At 41.1% G+C, this 18,364-nt stretch overlaps 3 protein-coding genes across 6 annotated transcripts in view; 1 reads left to right on the top strand and 2 right to left on the bottom strand.

Moving 5' to 3' along the window:
• Positions 1-3,774, bottom strand: part of LOC119133053 (FERM and PDZ domain-containing protein 4-like) — a 29,316-nt gene extending 25,542 nt beyond the window's left edge. Inside the window, exon 1 of the mRNA XM_037268691.1 lies at positions 3,510-3,774. Coding sequence (XP_037124586.1) covers positions 3,510-3,559 — 50 coding nt within the window. The 5' untranslated portion in view covers positions 3,560-3,774. The remainder of the gene's footprint in view (positions 1-3,509) is intronic.
• A 4,958-nt stretch (positions 3,775-8,732) lies between these two features.
• LOC119133261 (male-specific lethal 3 homolog) lies at positions 8,733-14,986 on the bottom strand. Its single transcript, XM_037268895.1, has 14 exons — positions 14,696-14,986; positions 13,917-13,999; positions 13,740-13,835; positions 13,498-13,589; positions 13,315-13,412; positions 13,021-13,149; positions 12,538-12,701; positions 12,291-12,449; positions 11,991-12,220; positions 11,806-11,895; positions 11,410-11,519; positions 10,834-10,933; positions 10,631-10,715; positions 8,733-8,929 (listed from the first exon to the last, which is right to left on the bottom strand). Exons 1-14 carry the CDS (start codon positions 14,792-14,794, stop codon positions 8,830-8,832), a joined length of 1,635 nt encoding a protein of 544 aa, XP_037124790.1. The 5' UTR covers positions 14,795-14,986; the 3' UTR covers positions 8,733-8,829.
• Positions 14,987-16,751: 1,765 nt separating this feature from the next.
• The window catches only part of LOC119133177 (rho GTPase-activating protein 6), a 33,870-nt gene continuing 32,257 nt past the window's right edge, over positions 16,752-18,364 (top strand). For 3 of the 4 annotated variants that reach the window (XM_037268821.1, XM_037268820.1, XM_037268819.1), the window contains exon 1: positions 16,752-17,407. In XM_037268821.1, the coding sequence (XP_037124716.1) occupies positions 16,928-17,407 (480 nt within the window). In that variant the 5' untranslated portion in view covers positions 16,752-16,927. The remainder of the gene's footprint in view (positions 17,408-18,364) is intronic. The other variant, XM_037268818.1, reaches the window with a different exon arrangement.

Genomic DNA, 18,364 nt, shown 5'->3' with positions numbered 1-18,364 from the left:
ACTATCTGGTTAGTGGACTGAATTATTTACAACCAAGGTAGCATTTAGCTGCCAACACAACCACCGTCGGTCACCAGACCGACTGGTAAACTTTTTGGGTGCTTCTCCGCTTGAAGCACAGGGACGTCACTCCTTCCAGCATACAAACACCGTGAACATGTACAAGACAAGCGGCACATTGTAATATTTCATATTCACACGCAAGACAGGCCGGGTGTGTTTTTGTAAGTCGGTACTTGACCCGGTTGGGGATGATTACAGGGACGGACAAAAACCCACTTTCGTCCTTGCTTAGTCTGTCCTTTTTAAAAACACCTTGTTCTCCGTCCTCACTCCACAAAATAGCACTCCACATAAGTAATTTTCCCCTCACCATGTGCATCTCCACACCCTTCACTCATTATCAAAATTTTAATTGAGTGCACATTTTCTCTTGTTTTACGTAACTATTTGTGTTAGTAACAGTAACAGTTGGATACACATATCTGCCAGTTAATAAAGGCGGAGTTCTTATTCATCATGGTGTGCCAAAAATGCACAAACTTCACAATTGATTTTCATACCAGATTTGGTAATTGCTTCACATGCCTGCGATAGTACTACTTCAACAAACCCAGGAGTATTTAGTTTGTATGCCAACATGTTTTCCACAAGTATGTGAGTCTCAATATCATCCATGGGCCAGGTCAAATCAGCTTACTGCTTTTCCTTACTCTTCATGCTGTCAGCTTGCTAAATATTCTCCTCGGCAAAGGGAAGTAGTGAGGGTGATGAGTCTACGAGTAGAAAATTAGCATCTGCAGCATTTTTAGAGGGTCAAGCAAACTGTAGTTTGCACACCCAACAGAATCTTTTAAGAACACATAACCTGCATGCAAAGATGACCCTAAGAAGTCAGTTACCTCTTCAAGCTTAACATCAACCAGCCACACATGCACACTACTAAACTGGAAACCCGGTATGTAAATCTAGTTCCTGTATGTTTTACAGGACACTGTAAGTCATTCCTCCTCAAAATTCAGTGCACGTCAAATGAAGGCTAAACCATTGATATAAATTTAATAAAATGAGTTATAATAATGTTCATAAAACAACAGAAACCAAACCATTAAAGGCATGCCGCATAGGAGTTGTTAAATCAAGTCGTAGTCATCTGATAAAGTATTCATATACGGAAGCAGCCACAACTCGATAAATTGCTCCTGGTATTGCAAGTTGTAAAACATTTGCGTTATAAACAGCACAAGTGATGACAATTAACACATTTTAGCTGTGAAATCTAAATTTTAGTCATTTCGCAGCTATCTGAAACGTGCCTGTTCTGTTCATAAGGACATATGAGAAAAGAGACAATGGATTTCATATCTGCACTTAATTTTACAACAGTTTGTTTCTTCTCAATGGTAGGTCTTCAGGGACAGTTACATCAGTTTGGAACTAGTTTTGCCCTCTGAGGTGATAATCATTTTCCCGCTATTAGCCTCCAGGCATACACAACAACAAATATATTGAACACGCAAACACGATGGTGCCTTGTCAATAAAATCTCACACATGCTGCACACTCTGAGGGAGGTTTAATGTGTGAACAAGCTATTGATGGAACGGCCTCGCTGGTCAATGGTGTGATCAGAATTTTCAGGAACAGCACTTTGCACACATACGTCAGCACAACTACGTTCATAACATGGGCTCTGACTGAAAGATACGACATATTTTAAACAATCTATAAAATATAAATAGTTTAAGCAGCCTGAGGTATGGATTTTTACTGGCTTCTGAATTCAAAACTAGTTATCCATCAATATGTGATGAGGCTGTACATTTATATGGAGAGAGTGAGCAGCGCCAGGTTCCTGGGGGTGCACATCAGTGAGGATCTCTCCTGGTCCACCAACACCACGTCGCTGGCGAAGAAGGCCCAGCGCCGCCTGTACTTCCTTCGGAAACTCAGGCGAGCGGGGTCTCCTCCGGCCGTCATGACTACTTTTTACCGCGGCACCATTGAGAGCGTCCTCTCCAGCTGTATTGCTGTCTGGGGTGGCAGCTGCACTGACCAAGACTTGAAGGCCCTGCAGCGCATTGTGAAAACGGCTAGCAAGACTATTGGTGCTTCTCTCCCCTCCTTGAAGGACATTTACACCTCCCATCTCACTCGCAAGGCGACCAAGATTGTGAGTGATGTGAGTCACCCCGCTCACTCTTTGTTTGAACTTCTGCCCTCTGGGAGGCGGTACAGGAGCCTGCGCTCCCGCACTACCAGACTTTCCAACAGCTTCGTACTCCAGGCTGTTAGGATCCTGAACTCGCTCCCCCTTTCAGCGTAGCGTCCTGTTCTTGCTGTATGCACACTGGCTCGGTTTTGCCCCTCATATTTAATGGGTCTGTTATTTATTCATCGCTCATTTTATTTTATTTTATTTATTATTTGTTATTTATGGTTTGGGCATTCTTGTTTTTGTTTTGTGTCGCCTACTTGTATGTCTCGTCACCGTGGGATGGTGGAAACGGAATTTCGGTTTCTTTGTGTGTCTTGACATATGAAGGGATTGACAATAAAGCTGACTTTGACTTTGACTTTGATATGGACTCACAGTCACAATTGCTCTTTGAGGGAAACCATCACTATGATGTGGTTGTGCTTTGGGACAAAAATGTGAAAAAAATAAGTAAAGACAGATTCCCAGCTATAGGTAAGCGATCTGGCATACCATTCAAGAGCAAGTGGTGGTGCAAGGACCCAGTCAATGACATCCGATCCCAACATGCCATCATGGATTTAAATCAACCAGGGGGATTCTTTTGGCAAATATAAAACTAATCACAAAAATTGGAACACCAGATATTCACCAAACTCTACAAAACTGCTCCCTTTACCATTCAATACCTCAGTTTGTGAGCTCCTTAGAAACACTTTAAGTGCTCACTGAAAATGTGGGTGCATTAACACACTTCCTGATGCTACATGCTCAGCTGATAGTGCCAAACAATGCATATGAATACACAGTAAGTGTAAACTAATAATACACGAGTAGCCACAAATCTGTGACGTAATCTCAGAGTGTGTTTAGCAATTACAAGAACTTGGATTGCATTGCATCTTGGAGCCGCCTCAGGATTATGTAACACTCACATGCATGACAATTCAACAAGCGAAATGACATATGGCATGACAAGCACAATAAGCTTAAGCAGACCACAGAGAATAAGAAAAATAGATTCATCAAATGACCACAGTAGTGGAGCACTATTACTACAATTACTTTTTTACACAATGATTCTATCTGCTGCTTTGTTGCAGATGTCCCTAAACCTTTACATCCTTTTAAAGAATGGAGTACCTCAGGGAAACGGACGAAACTAAGAATCACCCAACCAACTCACTTCCACTTCCCGAAGTCAACAAACTTAAATACTTCCAAACATTCTCATGACAAATTAACCCAGTGAGATTTTTATCAATAAATGCAGTTTTGACTCATAGAAATTCTAAAATAAGTTAGCACTCACTTGGAAGTGTTTATCCCCCCAAGTTCATCTTCCTCGTCACATGGCTCCATCTCCTTGAGGAATGAGTGATCAGACCAAGAAGGATGGAAGCCCTGTTCTCGCTACAACCAAGATTCAAACAGCCAGCAGGAAGATCGTTTGTTCCGCTCCTGGGTCCAACTTCCACTTCCTTTGAATTCCTCAACTCTATGTCCCGTATTTCTCCGGTTCTTTTTTTTTTCTTTACTGCTGACTTGTTGCCAAATGTTCCAGCTTAGCAGCACTGCACAGCACTGCACAGCACTGCACAGCACTGCACTGCTGGTGATGATGATTTAGCGTGCATCTGGGCCAGTGGGGATAAACTTCATTCACATTCACACATAGACTGACAGACAGGCACACACACACAGACACACACACGCTTGGATTTGTTTCCGTGCCACAGAGAGATCATGACAAAACGAGAAGTGTGATAAGCTCTGGCTCGCTGCTTGACACAAACAGCTTGAGGATCAATATGCAATATTCACCAATGGCACTGGACTTACAGTCCGTGTGCAAATCCAAAGTTGTCACTTTTAACTGGATTCCTCCAATGCCTTGGCTGACTGAAAATTCTGTCTATAAAGTTTATGAACTGAATCTGAGACAAAAGGTAGCCTTTGTGGAGTCCAAACATGACTGGAACACAAATCTGTCTCATTGCAAACAATACGAAACAAACTCTGACATCAGTGATACAGGGACCGAACTGCCTTTTGTTTGGTACCCTGTACAATACTCCCAACTTCATATACTAGATCATTTCACAACAGCCACAGCTGTAACAAAGCGATTTACATATAACTAACAACGATACAACAACAAATGATTAACTATAACTATTAACTCTGTATGTGCTTGCATGCACATTCACAACTGATGCTCCAAAAAGAATCCAATAACACAAAGAAAAGACCTTAGATGCCAGGGGGCGCAGTTGAGGATGCTGCCATCTTCTAAACAAATTCTGAGCAGTTATTTTAAACTGATGCATAGACTAGTATGTACATAGAAGTCAAAGATGAGATGGGATGTTGAAAGATTTGGAAATCAAATTAAGAGATATTGGTAATTGAAAAGGATGAGTCAAATGTAACTAAGTCTTCCACCATATGAGAAAAGTACCAGAAAATAATGCAATAAAAAATTATCTATAAATCTTTTACATGATCATTATATTATTATTATACCATAACTGCGGTAGTTTAGAATTCATTGTTCATGGACTTTCCAGCTTTGTTTTATGTCAGGCTGCAGCCCAAAACTTTGCAATGCAGCCCGACTCCTGTCATAGGCAATATTGATGCCACAGAGCCTCAAGCCCCTCAAGCTAGTGCAAGTAGTAAGTCTGGGGTCAAGGTGCAGCCATTCGACAACAAAAAATATGTCTGACACCCACAGGGATACTGACATTGATAATCAAACATACATTTGATTTATTTAAATATTAACAACAATGCTATCTTACCTCATGACTCAGTGTGCCATCCTGCTGCGTCTGTTCAGTTATTCCCTAATCCTCAAGCTGCCACCAGCAGAGGGGCAGTGTCCAACAATAACCACAACTGCAATGAAATTACTTTATGTGTGGATCAGTGGGGGTAGGGTGCAACAGTCGCAGAGGTTTGGAGGTGGATGAGTGAAATGGCTCGAAAGATGCTGGGTAAAAGGGAAAACAGCTGGCTCTTTATAGTAAATTGCTGATGAATATCAAAAACAGGTAAATTGTCCAGTCATTGTCGAAACATTCAAGCATAGACTAGTGATGGGAAAATAATGCTTTAAAATTTACTTCATGAACCATTTGTATGTCTGACTCCTCTTGATGGTACTTGTTCAACGTTGGACTGAAAGTACACGGACATCTTTTCTCAAACCCCTATAGTTCACCTACCAGTGCCATCTAGTCAAAAATTACAACTGGTTCATGAAGCAAATTTGAAGCATCATTTTCCTATCACTATATCATAGCCCTCATCAGGAAACTTTAATGGACAACTTCCCACCCCATTACCAAGCTGATAGTATCCAACCATTCATTTTCGATACAAATTCTCCTCATGAGTCTCTCAAGGTGGAGTACACTGGCCGCCAGTCAATTCCAGAGCACATATAAACTTCACACAACAAATCAATAATAATGAGAATAGTGCATGTGATTTTAAGGAGATATAAAAATTCTGAAGTGAGTCAGGGAGAAACTGACCAAACTTCTCTTTCACTTACTTCCCATCTATTTCACTCAACAGCAGAGCTCCTTCTCATGCACGTCTACACACATTGAGGTACGAACCAGTGAGTTTTCTCAGATATTAGCTCATTGAAGACATTATTAAACCTATTAATATAGTTGACTATACGTAATCAGCTCCTGTAGCCCTACATAGGATAGGCATGCCTCTGCTGGCATTCTATTTAAGTTAAACTACTAAATCAGTTTTACATTGTTTTTACATCCTTCTAGAAGTCATAGTAGAGATTCCAAAAGTCCAGAACATACAGTGTCATACTCACTCATCATTTCCTAGAAAAGATGTTTCTCTCCATTCATTGGCTCTGGTTTGCTGTTCACCGGGCACCTTGATGGAAGACCTTTGAAACTCAAAAGATTTCAAGAAAGCGGAATTCTTTACAGGGGCGAGGTTTGAGACCACTGATGTCAAGTCAGTACTGAAGCCGGAAGACGCCCAAGAGGAATCAGAGGAGGCCGAAGGGCTAGTACGTGCGCTCTCCTCTTCCAATGCATTTTCTAATTCCACAGTATAAAACTTGATGTAGGATGAAAAGGATGAAGGTAGGAACCAGCATGGATACATCTGGAAAGGTAGTGTGACAAAGTGGACGGTCCAAAGTGAATGACATGTGGAGCAACACTGAGGAGCAGCTGCTGTTTTTTTGTCAAGATCTACCTTGAACAAGAACTGACGAGGCAATGAAGAACCAGACAAAGAGAGGGAGGGCTGTGGGTACCACAAACAAAATGGGAACAGTTAGGAGGGAGGTGAAGGCATCAGCACTTAGAGGGTGATACCTCTAATCTCATAAAAGCCTGTACAAATGAATCATGTGGTAAATGACAGAGAGGGTCTGTGGTGAGAAATCGATTAGCGATGCATCAAGAGGCTTTGGCTGCTGGCTTCCGTAGCTACATGATAGCAGCAGGCAAGAGAGTGCGGTCTTGGGTTGCAGTGATAAGCTGTTCATTACAGGTATCAGATCCACCACAAATAAAATTGGGGCTTACTGCGATAGCCCATTAGGACTCAGAAAAGAGTATGGAAGAGTAGCTACGGGCAGCTATGACCCAAAGCAATACTGTTTTTTGGGGGGGTTTGTTACAGGTGTAAAGATGCAGTGACATACACAACATAAAGGGCTGTGAAAATGTATTTGTCCCAGTCCTATTCTTTACACACATTTTAATGCCTCAGAAGACAATCCTTATTAAACAATAAAATTGTGATTTTTAAAAGGGAAAAGTTAACAGATCAATGGGGGGAAAACGTAAGTGGACTCTTGCATCGAGTAACCGGTTTGGCAGCAATAACCAAATGAACCATTGTGCTTTACAAAACTATTGTAGATCAGCAAAACCCCAGAGATGTAAATAGCTCTGCTGAAATCATGTAACTGCAATTTGCTGGCAAGCAGTTTAGGGTGTATCCTGCCTCTCACCCAAAGACAGCTGGGGTAGGTTCCACGCATGGATCAATAAGGTCATGCCACAGCATCTGAATTGGGTTGAGGTCAAGACTTGTAATTTGAACTGTACTAAACTGTAAAGGGTTACAAAAAAAACAAGTTTTGAATTTCATCTGTGCACGGTTAGGGAAAATGGAAAAGGTTCAGCACTGTTGCTTCCCATCATTGATACACACATTCTGATATCTCAATATACCGAATGTAAAATATTCTGCTGACAGATGAAACAAAAAATGAATTGTTTGGAAGAAACAACCATCAAAACACAACATCAAAATCCCAACTGTGAAGCATGTTGGATGAAGCATCATGGTATGCAGGTGCTTTGTGCCATCAGGGCCTGGACAGCTTGCGATCATCAATGGGAAAAAGAATTCTAAAATAGAAGAACTCGAGGCCATCTGTCCAACAACTGAAGCTCAAAAGAGGATGCAAGTTGCAGCAACTGGACACTGATCCAAAACAATGTCAATAACCTGAATTCCACCGGACTGAGATGTATGTGACCTTGATTCACACCAAATATCCCAGGAATCTTGCTGAATAGTCCAAAATTTACTCTGAACATTGTGCATGTGTGATCAGCAACTAAAAGAAATGTTGGTTGGTTAGCGTCGCTGCCTATCAAGTCAAGTCAAGTCAATTTTATTTGTATAGCCCTAAATCACAAGCAGTCTCAAAGGGCTTCACATAGACAAAAATTGACAATTATTCTCAAAGCATCCCCTGGTCTTAAGCCTATGAGGCGAGAGCACTTATCAAACTCAAGGATTCAGTTGTTTTCCTCGCTATTTTGTGAATGTTTCAAATGTTATTTTCAATTACATCAATTGTATGAATGATATGTGTTTATGAAGCCTATCTTCATTCTTGTGATTAAAGATCAGACCAATCTATGACCAATCTATGAAGAAATCTAAGAAACTCCACAGGGACTCAAAAACAAAGTGCGAAGTCTCTTTTGCATATATGCATAGGTGCAGTAAGTGAATAAGCAGAGTGATCACTGGCAACAGCCTCCCAAAAAAAATCCACTCTCCACTCCTGTCTGTGGCAATCAGCTTCTTACTTGACACCATTTTCATGGTTGAAAAAACAAACATTAGTTATGAGAAGCTAATGTTATGGAAGGATTAATTGGGGGCTTGGGGTTCTTTTTTACCCTCCACTGAATTAATAATGAAAATTGGCCCACTAATTAGATCACCATTAAGAGTGGGCAGAAACTTGCATTAACAACAGATACCCAGCTTACATAAACTAAATGATCAAATCACAGCAATCACTTTTTACCACGTTTTTGGTTGCAACATTGTTTGTAACAACATTGTGCAAGCAACCATTCTCTCGCTTGGAACTGGAAAATTCTGTACTCCTAACCTCATGGTGGCATTTTGGTGAAATCCTGTTACAGTAAGATTGTGTCCTATTGGGACCCCAATGCCGATAGTGTATTTTGAGATGACTTGACGGCCAAGGAAATTGAGAACACAGGAGTTCTATTGTAGCAGCTACCTCCATACTTTTTATTTCTCAAAGATATACTGAGAAGGTGTGAAGACAAGAAAAAGAAGGGCAAAAGCATCTGCAGTTTTCAGTAAAGAGGCCTTGGTTGCTTCATGTTATTGTGAGCCTCGGACGCTGACACATAAGAAGACTCGGGAAAGAAATCCTCATGGAACTCAGCCAGAAACCTATATAAAAAAAGAAAAATACGATATTCAACATGTGCTCTTGTCAGCTCACATACAGCAAATGCATGCATTGCCCGACTGGATTTTGATTTCCTATAGTCCCCGATATTGATGTGTTCACATTCAACCAATGCCTTAGCAGATACAAATCCTCCTCTATGGCCATACAGACAGAACATGGACCCACCCTTTCCCGCCCCCTCTGCCTCCCATCTAATCAGTTGCAGGGAAAAACTAATCCGGAATCTTCTTAGTATCCGCTACTCGGCCAAATCCTCTAAATCTTGCCATCTCATCTTAGCTTCACCGGTCCTCCTAATCTCAATGCAAACAAATTATACAGAAGAACCACAGAACGTTTTGATGTCAACTGACGAACAAGGCAACCAAATGGCAAGGATGGCAATGTGAGAAAGACCCCACTTTTGTTTAAACATGGGGAACCACAAAAAAATCTATGATCTCCTTTTCCCATGAGAGGCCACGCCCATTATCAGCCTCAAAAACAAACAAATCAAAATCAATTTTATTTTAGTTATTTTTTTGGATTAGGTAGGTTTCTACAAACTTCTGTTATTATAGTTTATATTTAGTGGAAATTTAGTGTTTATTTTCTAATTCCCTGCAGAAAATTAAACTATGCTGACTCCGCAGCTAAACAAGAGGACGCACTTCTCTTAAAACCATTATGGAATGGTTTCATCTGATGATCGTGAAAATCTCGTAGTGAGACTGCGACATTTAAGTCCTCTATCCTGAAAAAAAGAGAAGCGTGCTTGAGGTGAGCTCCTTTTATGTACATCACTACCACCATCTACTGTTTTTAGCTCTGGTTTGTTCAAAGATGTCTTTTATTGGTGCGTTGGGGACCAGAGGTAGTTTGGACTCTCTCGGCCAGACAGAAATCTTATGCTGAATATGTGATTTGCATTGAATTCTGCTCCACAGCACAACACGGTGGCAGAAGGCAGTAATGTGTGTGTTTGATTAGAGACTGAGAGAAGCAAATCCCTTAGGTTTGGGAGCGGCTCAACTGAAGATCGCTCGGGAGGATTTAAAGATTAGACTCCCTACGCTTGTGTAACACCCACTCATCTCCCTCCTGCTAACACATGCTCTGTCCTTTCCTAGGATCCACTCATGCTCTCATTTTCTTACACTTACCCATGATTTTTCGTACTTGTCTCCCTGACAAAACACTGTACAATAATATATTGCATGTGCCCTCCCGAGGTCTAATCCAGGGTTAGTTTTGAAAATTTGATCACACTTATTTTCCAATTTAGAAAATTTAAAAAAAAATTCTGAGCGAGTTAGTTTTTATCCATCCATTTTCTGTACCGCTTTGTCCCCACGGGGGTCGCGGGTGTGCTGGAGCCTATCCCAGCTGTCATCGGGCAGTAGGCGGGGGACACCCTGAACCAGTTGCCAGCCAATCGCAGGGCACACAGAGACGAACAACCATCCGCACTCACACCTAAGGGCAATTTGGAGTGCTCAATCGGCCTACCAAGCATGTTTTTGGTTATTTTTTTCCTAAATGCTTCATTTGTTTTTATTTGTTTGAATAACTCAAGTTTTTCCAGGATATTCACTTTTGTCTCTTTCATTTTTCATGTCTTTTCTCTGACTGGAATATAGTTTTTTCCAGATTTTCATTTTCCAGACTTTCAGGGACACGTAGGAAGATGGATTTGTTACCTGAGAAAGAGCTCAAGATGTTTGACCAAGGCTCTTAGATTCCTTTCAGGGATCTGCATCTTTCCAAGGATCTCAGGAAGCTTCACTGGATGAATAAGGCAAACAGGATGCAGGGTTCCGATAACACAGACAAAAATATATTTTTCAAGCGACTGCAATAAATTGCATCAAGTGAATGGACAAACAGGGAAACAATAACCAACCAAAAAGTCGCAGAAGGTGCTGTACTCCGTACAGGTAGGAGGGTGGTGGAGGCTGGTCACTTAAGGGATAGTTATCAGGTGTCAGCCTCCAACTCAAAACCTGACAGATAGGATAGTGGGAGAGTCTTATATGAACTGACATCAAATAGCTGCTGTGTGCAAGAGTGAAATCATGGCTTTAATAAATAATAAAAATACAATGATAAAAATTGTAGCTTGCATTTCTAGGCGCCTTAAAAAGATTGATCTGTAGACATTCATATTTTCTTTGTTTTAGAAAATTCAGCTGTTTAGACTCCTTTGGAAACGTGAATATTTCACCAGACAGGTTTCCATTATCAATACTTTTTCTACACCTGGAATTAAAAATTCCATACTTTTCTATACTTGTGAAGGAATCCTGTAATGTTTACTGTTTTTTCATGAAAATCGCAAGCAGGCGTGACATTTGAGAATTCAGTTCAGAAAATCTGCAAAAAGGGTAAATTCGCCTTTGCAAAACCGTGAATGTCCAAGAATTGACAACATACTGCTCCCTATCTTACTCAATTACAAGATCACACAATGATTTGTCACCTCATTAAGCTCATTATTTCGCCTGCTCTCAAGGCCGTGAAAAGGTCCACTTCGTTCTTTGCCTGGAGTCAAAGGCAAAGGGGAGGATGAACCACTGTGTACGGGAGTTTCTGCATAAAGAAGATAACATTTTGTAGAAATCACCTAAAATGAAGTGATGTGACCAAAACTTAACTCAAGTGACATTCCGCACTTCCCTAATAGCATCTACTTGGCAACTACAAGTGGTCTTGCACCACCTACTGGGTGAAACATGTTAGTACAAAAACAAAATCAGATATACATTTTTATAATACACTAATGCAAGCTGCATTCCGAAACTTGTGCAAAGTTTAGTTTATGAACCGATGGCGTACTATTTTTCTTGATGGATACTTTGAAAGGCTGTCCACTTACTTCTGTCAAGGTTGAGGATGAATTTTGACTGCAATGAGCTGTCGATCAAGCGGCGTTTGAGTTGAGGTGACGCTGCGGAACTGCCTCCGCCTGTGTCATTCGTGAGCAAAAGCGATCATTTGAGAGAAATAGTTCAGGAATAGATGCTACCTCGGACCACTAGACATCCACTGAAATGTATTTACCGCCACTGCTCCCTTCAGCTGGGCGTTCTCCCCCAGGTGTGTTCCTGGTAGAACGCCTGAGCGACTGGGACTGGTAGGAGATACAGTCCATGTCAGGGTGGCGGCGACGCTTTGGGGTGGGCGCAGTTGGTGTGGTAGTAGAAACGTCACTCAGGGCTGGCTGACTGTCTGTTGATTGAGGTGTGAGAGGGTTGTGACCTGCTGGGCTGGGACTGCGTTCTCGCTGGGTGCTTGTAGGACAGACAAATGACGTGTCAGCCACCCCATATCTCCTCAATTAGATTTTGAGATTCCACTTACATGCTGGGGCAGGGAGATCCTTCATTGACTGCCAGGAAAAAGCGTGAAGAGCTAACTTTTTTGAACTGAGCTTGCTCACATGGATAGAGGAGGATCATGGGTAGAGTGAAGTCAAATGTGATCCTCAGGCCATCAACCATTTCCTTACACAGCTCCTCACTTGGTAAAAACAAAATAAAACGTTATGACTCATCGTTGCATTTATAGGTCAGCCAAGTCAAAAAGTCCACAAAATATTTTGTAATACTTCTTCTCTGGAGGGATTGGCTGTGGGCTGCTACTCTGTGTCGTATTTTGCTGTTGCTGCCTTCTGTACCGCTCATTAGCCATGAAAGCCTTGTTGATTGCAAAGTGCTTTACATAAGACTCCAAGATTTGCACAACATTCGTTTGACAAGGAACCATCACCAACTACAAAGGAAAAGAGTGTTTTGAATGGAGTTAACATTGTGAATTCAAACTCTTCTGCAAGACTAACAATTTTTAATGGAGTCCTTGAGATCCAAAATAAATGTATTATAGTCCCCATAATATTAAACATACTGAAAATGTTATCACATTACCACATGCCAGAAAATTCTTCATAATAAATAAATAACAATTGGTTTTTCCATGTACTTAAGCATGATCTGAGGTGACCATATAAAATCAACTTAAATTGTCATTTTAGTATAACAAAGTGAGACCCATAAATTTTCCCCTAGAAAATTTACAGTTTATCTTGAAATACCTTTTTCCGCTTATTGATGTAAAAGCAGTCATCCTCCAATTTTTTCTTGAGGATATCTGGAATATTGATGTCAACATGTACAACCCTCTCCTCGCTTTCCTTCTTGAGATTGATATCAGGTTCAACTTTCTGCAACAACAACAAAAAAAGTTTTTTTTTTTTCTCAAATGACTAAAAGAATGTTCTCTGGGCAACAATCATATGTGAATCAGTGCAGCCTAAAGCAGTGAAGATGTGGTATGGGTCCAACAATATTTAATCTTTAAGCTCTCTCAGTCTGCGATTGTTATTCACCATTTTGTTGATGTCCTCAGAGAAGGTAGTGTCTCCACTATTCGAAGACTCGGCTTCAGAACCGTCGCCCTCACTGCTGCCAGAAGATGAAATCAAGCCTTGGGACAAATATACAAATGGCATTAATTTGATTGCAGCGAGAGACTGAGTGCAATCAAATGGGAGCAGAGTGAGACTTCTCACATGTGTCATCACTGTCATCCTCCTTAGGAAGTGTCTTGAGCGAGGGTTTAGTACCAGAAGGATGTCGCCTCTTTGCCCATCCCTTTTTCTTCCTACCACCCACAAAGAACCAAGATTGTTTTTTTCCAAACATATTTTAGTCACATTTTTATCAAAATATAAAGACACACAAAAAAACAAGACCGTGCATGCAGTCAAACAGAACAACTACGACATGAAAAAATGGAAGTGTCCATACTTACATGCGACCAAGTGCTTCACGTGCCAGTTTACGTTGCAATTTGCGGCTTTCCTTAGTGTCCCTTAGGACATGATCCTCAGCAGCCCAACGATCCCAGCTAAAGACAAACACACATTTTCACAGATACATTAGTTGTGTTACAGCTAAGGGTACAATGTTGCACAATCTGGTTGATTACCTTCTGCTCCAACCGTTAAAGTGAATCAAGTACTTTGGGATTCGCCTTCCATGTTCATCCTTGCCTATTACTATATCAAGGACCTGTAAAGATGAAATGAATTTGATAATATTGTTTGAGGAAACCTTGATCTCAACTCCACAATGAGGGAGGATGAATATTTTTGCTGGCCACATCTGTCCTATTTATTCATAAAATAGCATGAAAAACGTCTAACTTTCCACTTCACAATAAAATATATGTACGTTTGTGGTTGTAACGTGACAAAGTACACATCTTTGGAAGGTCTTTGTATATTTACATAAATTTACAACGTTAGGGTCTGCAACTGTTACGTCGTGATCACAGAAAAAGCAAGGTTTTCTTAAAGAATTAGTGAAAGTTAAGAAGCTCTTAAGGTATTGGCAACTTATCACTCCTGTTTATGAGAGTAAAATAACATCTCGATTGGTGCAGGCTAAATGAAAGGCGTTAGCTGGGTTTAGCTGAGACATATTGTCGCGATCTATGCAAAGGAGCTACGTTTAAACTAATTCATGTTGCCAGGAATATACTCTATGTCATGTAAACTGCAGCACTTAAAAAAAAACTGAGAAAAAACATTCATATTGTTTGGGATGAAATGGCGCAAACATATTTGGTCCTGGGTACATATTAGCCAGTAGATCGGCTAAGAGCATCGTGACATACGCGGTCATTGATTTTTGAGCTTTCAAAACATTGTGGAATTAACTACATTGAGAATAATCATTTAAATCGATGCATACGGTGACTGCTACCTTTGCGTCATACAAGACTTTAGCCTTGGTTGGATCGGGTTCGAAGCACAGCACTCGTTCTCCTTTTAGGAATCTAAATTTCATACCCCGCGAATTCATTTGTTCATGGCTCCGTGTGAGAGAAGACGTATCAATTCAAAATCCAACATAATTATTAAGAGAATCTTTCTCAAACACACTCCTGTGAGGGGGAGATGGGACTCTCCCTCTGTTTTTCATTACAAAAAACAAACAAATAATGCGTGGAGGGATGGCGCTGTTGCGAAACTTCTTCGTGCTTCTGTCGTTGACTTCTAAGCGTGTCGTAACTTCCGCATCACACCCGGAAATGTAGGATGCGTTCAAAAATATCCGCGAAGAGCGCACTAACTTTCCGTCCTGAAATTCTGAGTGCACCAAAAACGGATTGCCGGTTGCGCGCACTTGACATTCCGACTTAAGACACGGTGCGCCAGTGCTGGCTGCGTTCAGAAAAAAAAACTATGGGAGAGGAGCACACTTCTTCTGTTTTTCCAGCTTTCTTATTTTTAAAATCAGGTATAGAACGTAAATCTGCACTTACCGTATTGGCCCGAATATAAGACGACCCTGATTATAAGACGACCCCCTCTTTTTCAAGACTCAAGTTTGAAAAAAGTCTTTTTGAACACCAAATTTAATTTTTATACAGAAAATGATTACATCTGAAACAAATGATTATAACAATATATTCGAGAGAAAAAGCATGTTATTTTGCCTCATTCAAATCATGCAAAAACTGTCCATCACATCTTAATATCTGAACATTTAAATATGTGAACTAAAGTGCAATCACATTTGTATATGAATGGCTTCTAGCTTTTGAAATGTAAATAAACCAATCTACAAAAACTGATTTATAGTTGACAATTTGCATTTGTGAATACATGAAACTGTTTTACGTAATGATGGGCAAATGAAGCTTCAAGATGATTCATGAACCCATTGTTGTGTTTACTTAGACCTCTAGATGGCACTCTCTGTTCACCGAAGAGCTGAAATACAATACTTTAAACACCACAATAGTATAACAATTCGAACAATATTATAGCCAATCTGGGTGTTTAACAAATTGTAATAAATAATCTTTGTAGTTTAGATTTACCATCACCACCTTTTGTATGCAATATTTGTTATGGCTATTATCTAATTGTGCAGGTGTACCAAATATTTTGACTTTTGAGTGTACTCAATTTTAAATGTTTGCTTTAACAAATGGAACTATGCAGCAGACGCTAAGTATACTGTTTCATGTTCCAAAAGTAGGCCAATCAGTAATTAGATTTCGTTTGTTTCTAAACTGGTGACCCTTAAACATTCAAATCTGCCAGACGTTCTCGGACATTGCAAAGTAACACTGACCCCAGGGCATAAAAGCATGTGCAGCTGTAGCGAATCACTCATTCAGCTTTCAATGGTTTCAGGCTGTTCTGCTCTGCTATTGTTTACCAAATATGGTGTGTATATAGCACTCAACAGAACGGGCGCGAGAACTTGAGGTGAAGTCCAAGCTATTTGTTTTCCAGAAACTGGCTGTGCTTATTCGACACTCGTATTACTATTTTGCATTCATTGTTTTCCATGCAAGGTCCACAAACTGGTAAATTGAGAAGGACTCCAATATCCTGAGTCGCAGGGTAGACAAACTGGACTCTTAAGTATTGTGGTTATTAAACTGCAATATTGGAACAATAGATTCTCTATATTAATAAGATTCTAAATTTCATAACAAAATGGATCAGTTGGTATTTCCATGTACTTTGCTTTTATTTTGTGGCTTTGGCTGTTTTCACAGTATTTCAAACTGATTTTAGACGGGCCAATTCTATCTCAGCTGTTATCATCAGCGGCCCATATCTGGGCCCCCGCGCCTTGAGTTTGACACCTATGCCCTACAGTATTTATTTATTTTGTGAGTGTGGAATTGATAGGATGGAGGGAGGGAGGAGACACACAATGCAATTCTACAAGGTTGCCTCCCTCCCGACTTAACATTCTCAAACTGTTTGCTTCAATTTTCACTTCAACTTGAGCATGACCGCCGCCCGGATGAACTCGCGCAACTTTTCTTTGCAACCAAATGTGGCTCCATCTGACTCCTCATCGGTTTACCAACTGAGATTTTCTGTACAAGCCTCACTGTTGTGGAGCCTGAGGAAAGCGTATTGAACAGGTCCCTCCAAAAAAAAAAAAAAAAAATCATAATAAGGAGCCATGTCTGCGGCACAGGGACTTTTGAACAGCGTCTTTTCCTGCTCCTCTCCATCATCGAAGGCTATAACCAAACAGAGGCTGCGGCAAACCAGGAGTCTGGACCCTGCCATCATCAGACAGTACGGCACCGGGACCGAAAGTGCAAATGTCGCGCAGTTGTCCGGATTTACTGTCCAGGACGCAGGTGCGTCCTCAAAACCGTTTACGCGCACCAAAACTTTAACGCTCAAAGAACCCATCGCGCCATCTATCTCTTCTCCCTCTATACCTTTGGACGTGTTCCCATCGTCCAACTTTGACTTTGACTACGAGGTTGCGAAGGGTTCCAAACGGAGCACGACCGGAGATTTACCACTCGATGTGCGAGGCTCCGGGTTCACGCCGCCCGGCAGTACCGGCGCGCTCTTCTCGCCTCGGAGGTGGCTCCAGAGGAGGACCCAGCCACCGAGCTCGCATGCTGGCGTCGCGTGGAAACCAGAGGTAACGGTCTCCACGCGCAATAGACTATTGACCACATTTAATTCCAATTTTAAAACTAGGATTTTTTTTTTTTTTAGATTACCATGCCGGTTGCACACACACAACACGCACACACTTTTCTCTGGAATCTGCACATGGAAGCTGCATCACAGCAGTTGTCTTGAGCAAGGGCATATTGGTTATTACCACAATGTGTGAGAGGACGAGGAGGGCTGTTCTAACAATGTCATAGAAGTCATTCTCTGGGGTGAGCCAAATAATCTCTTACGATGCTTTAAAGGTTTAATTATTTTCAACTAAAGGTGCATTGAAGCACACAAATGGCATTTTCACCCAGTGCTGCACTCATAGAGGGGATTGGGCACCAAGCAGACTGAAATCGAGGCTTAGAATGAAATCTTTCCCAAAACATACTTTGGATGCTTATTTTTAGCAGGGGGGCTTTATCAGTTGCATAGTTGGCACAAGTCCACACGCACTAGTTGAAAGGTATGATTGGTTTCCCACTTGTTTTGCAGACCCTTGTTGGTTTGGTGCTTTTTCCCTCTTTGTTTACGGCTTTACAGTGTGTGTGAGAGTGTGCACGTGTGCGGGTGCTTGTGTTGGGAAGGTCTTAAAGGACTTGGTTCTCACGCTTGGGAGGGGGCGTCGGGTCAAAAACCATGCAGCCCTTGACATTTTTTTATACCGCTTCCTGTTCCAGAGAGGTTCTCAACAGCTTTGCTATGGCCATTTTCCCTCTCCTTCTCTTGGTGCAGTTGAGATGGTCTCATTTTTTTTGTTGCCCTCTGCTAAATCTCAGTTTTCCATGCTGCTGTCACCCCTCCTCTTTTCACTCTGCAATGGGTCCATTGAGGATAACAACAAGGCTATCACTTTGGCATGATTGGTCGGGTCTGAACTAAAACAAACAAATGGCCTGCAGACTGTACAGTATCATGTTATAGTAGAATTGTT

The sequence above is a fragment of the Syngnathus acus genome, chromosome 2 (assembly GCF_901709675.1).
Source record: "Syngnathus acus chromosome 2, fSynAcu1.2, whole genome shotgun sequence".
In the NCBI taxonomy this organism is placed as follows: domain Eukaryota; kingdom Metazoa; phylum Chordata; class Actinopteri; order Syngnathiformes; family Syngnathidae; genus Syngnathus; species Syngnathus acus.
This window is presented reverse-complemented; position numbering and strand designations above follow the sequence as displayed.

Excerpts from the sequence above, each read along its gene's own strand:
- LOC119133261 (XM_037268895.1), bottom strand. The coding sequence starts at position 14,794 with ATGAATTCGCGGGGTATGAAATTTAGATTCCTAAAAGGAGAACGAGTG. Across the intron at positions 11,896-11,990 it reads AGCTGAAGGGAGCAGTGGCG|GCGGAGGCAGTTCCGCAGCG; the intron begins GTAAATACATTT and ends CGAATGACACAG. Across the intron at positions 11,520-11,805 it reads CATCCTCAACCTTGACAGAA|AAACTCCCGTACACAGTGGT; the intron begins GTAAGTGGACAG and ends TTCTTTATGCAG.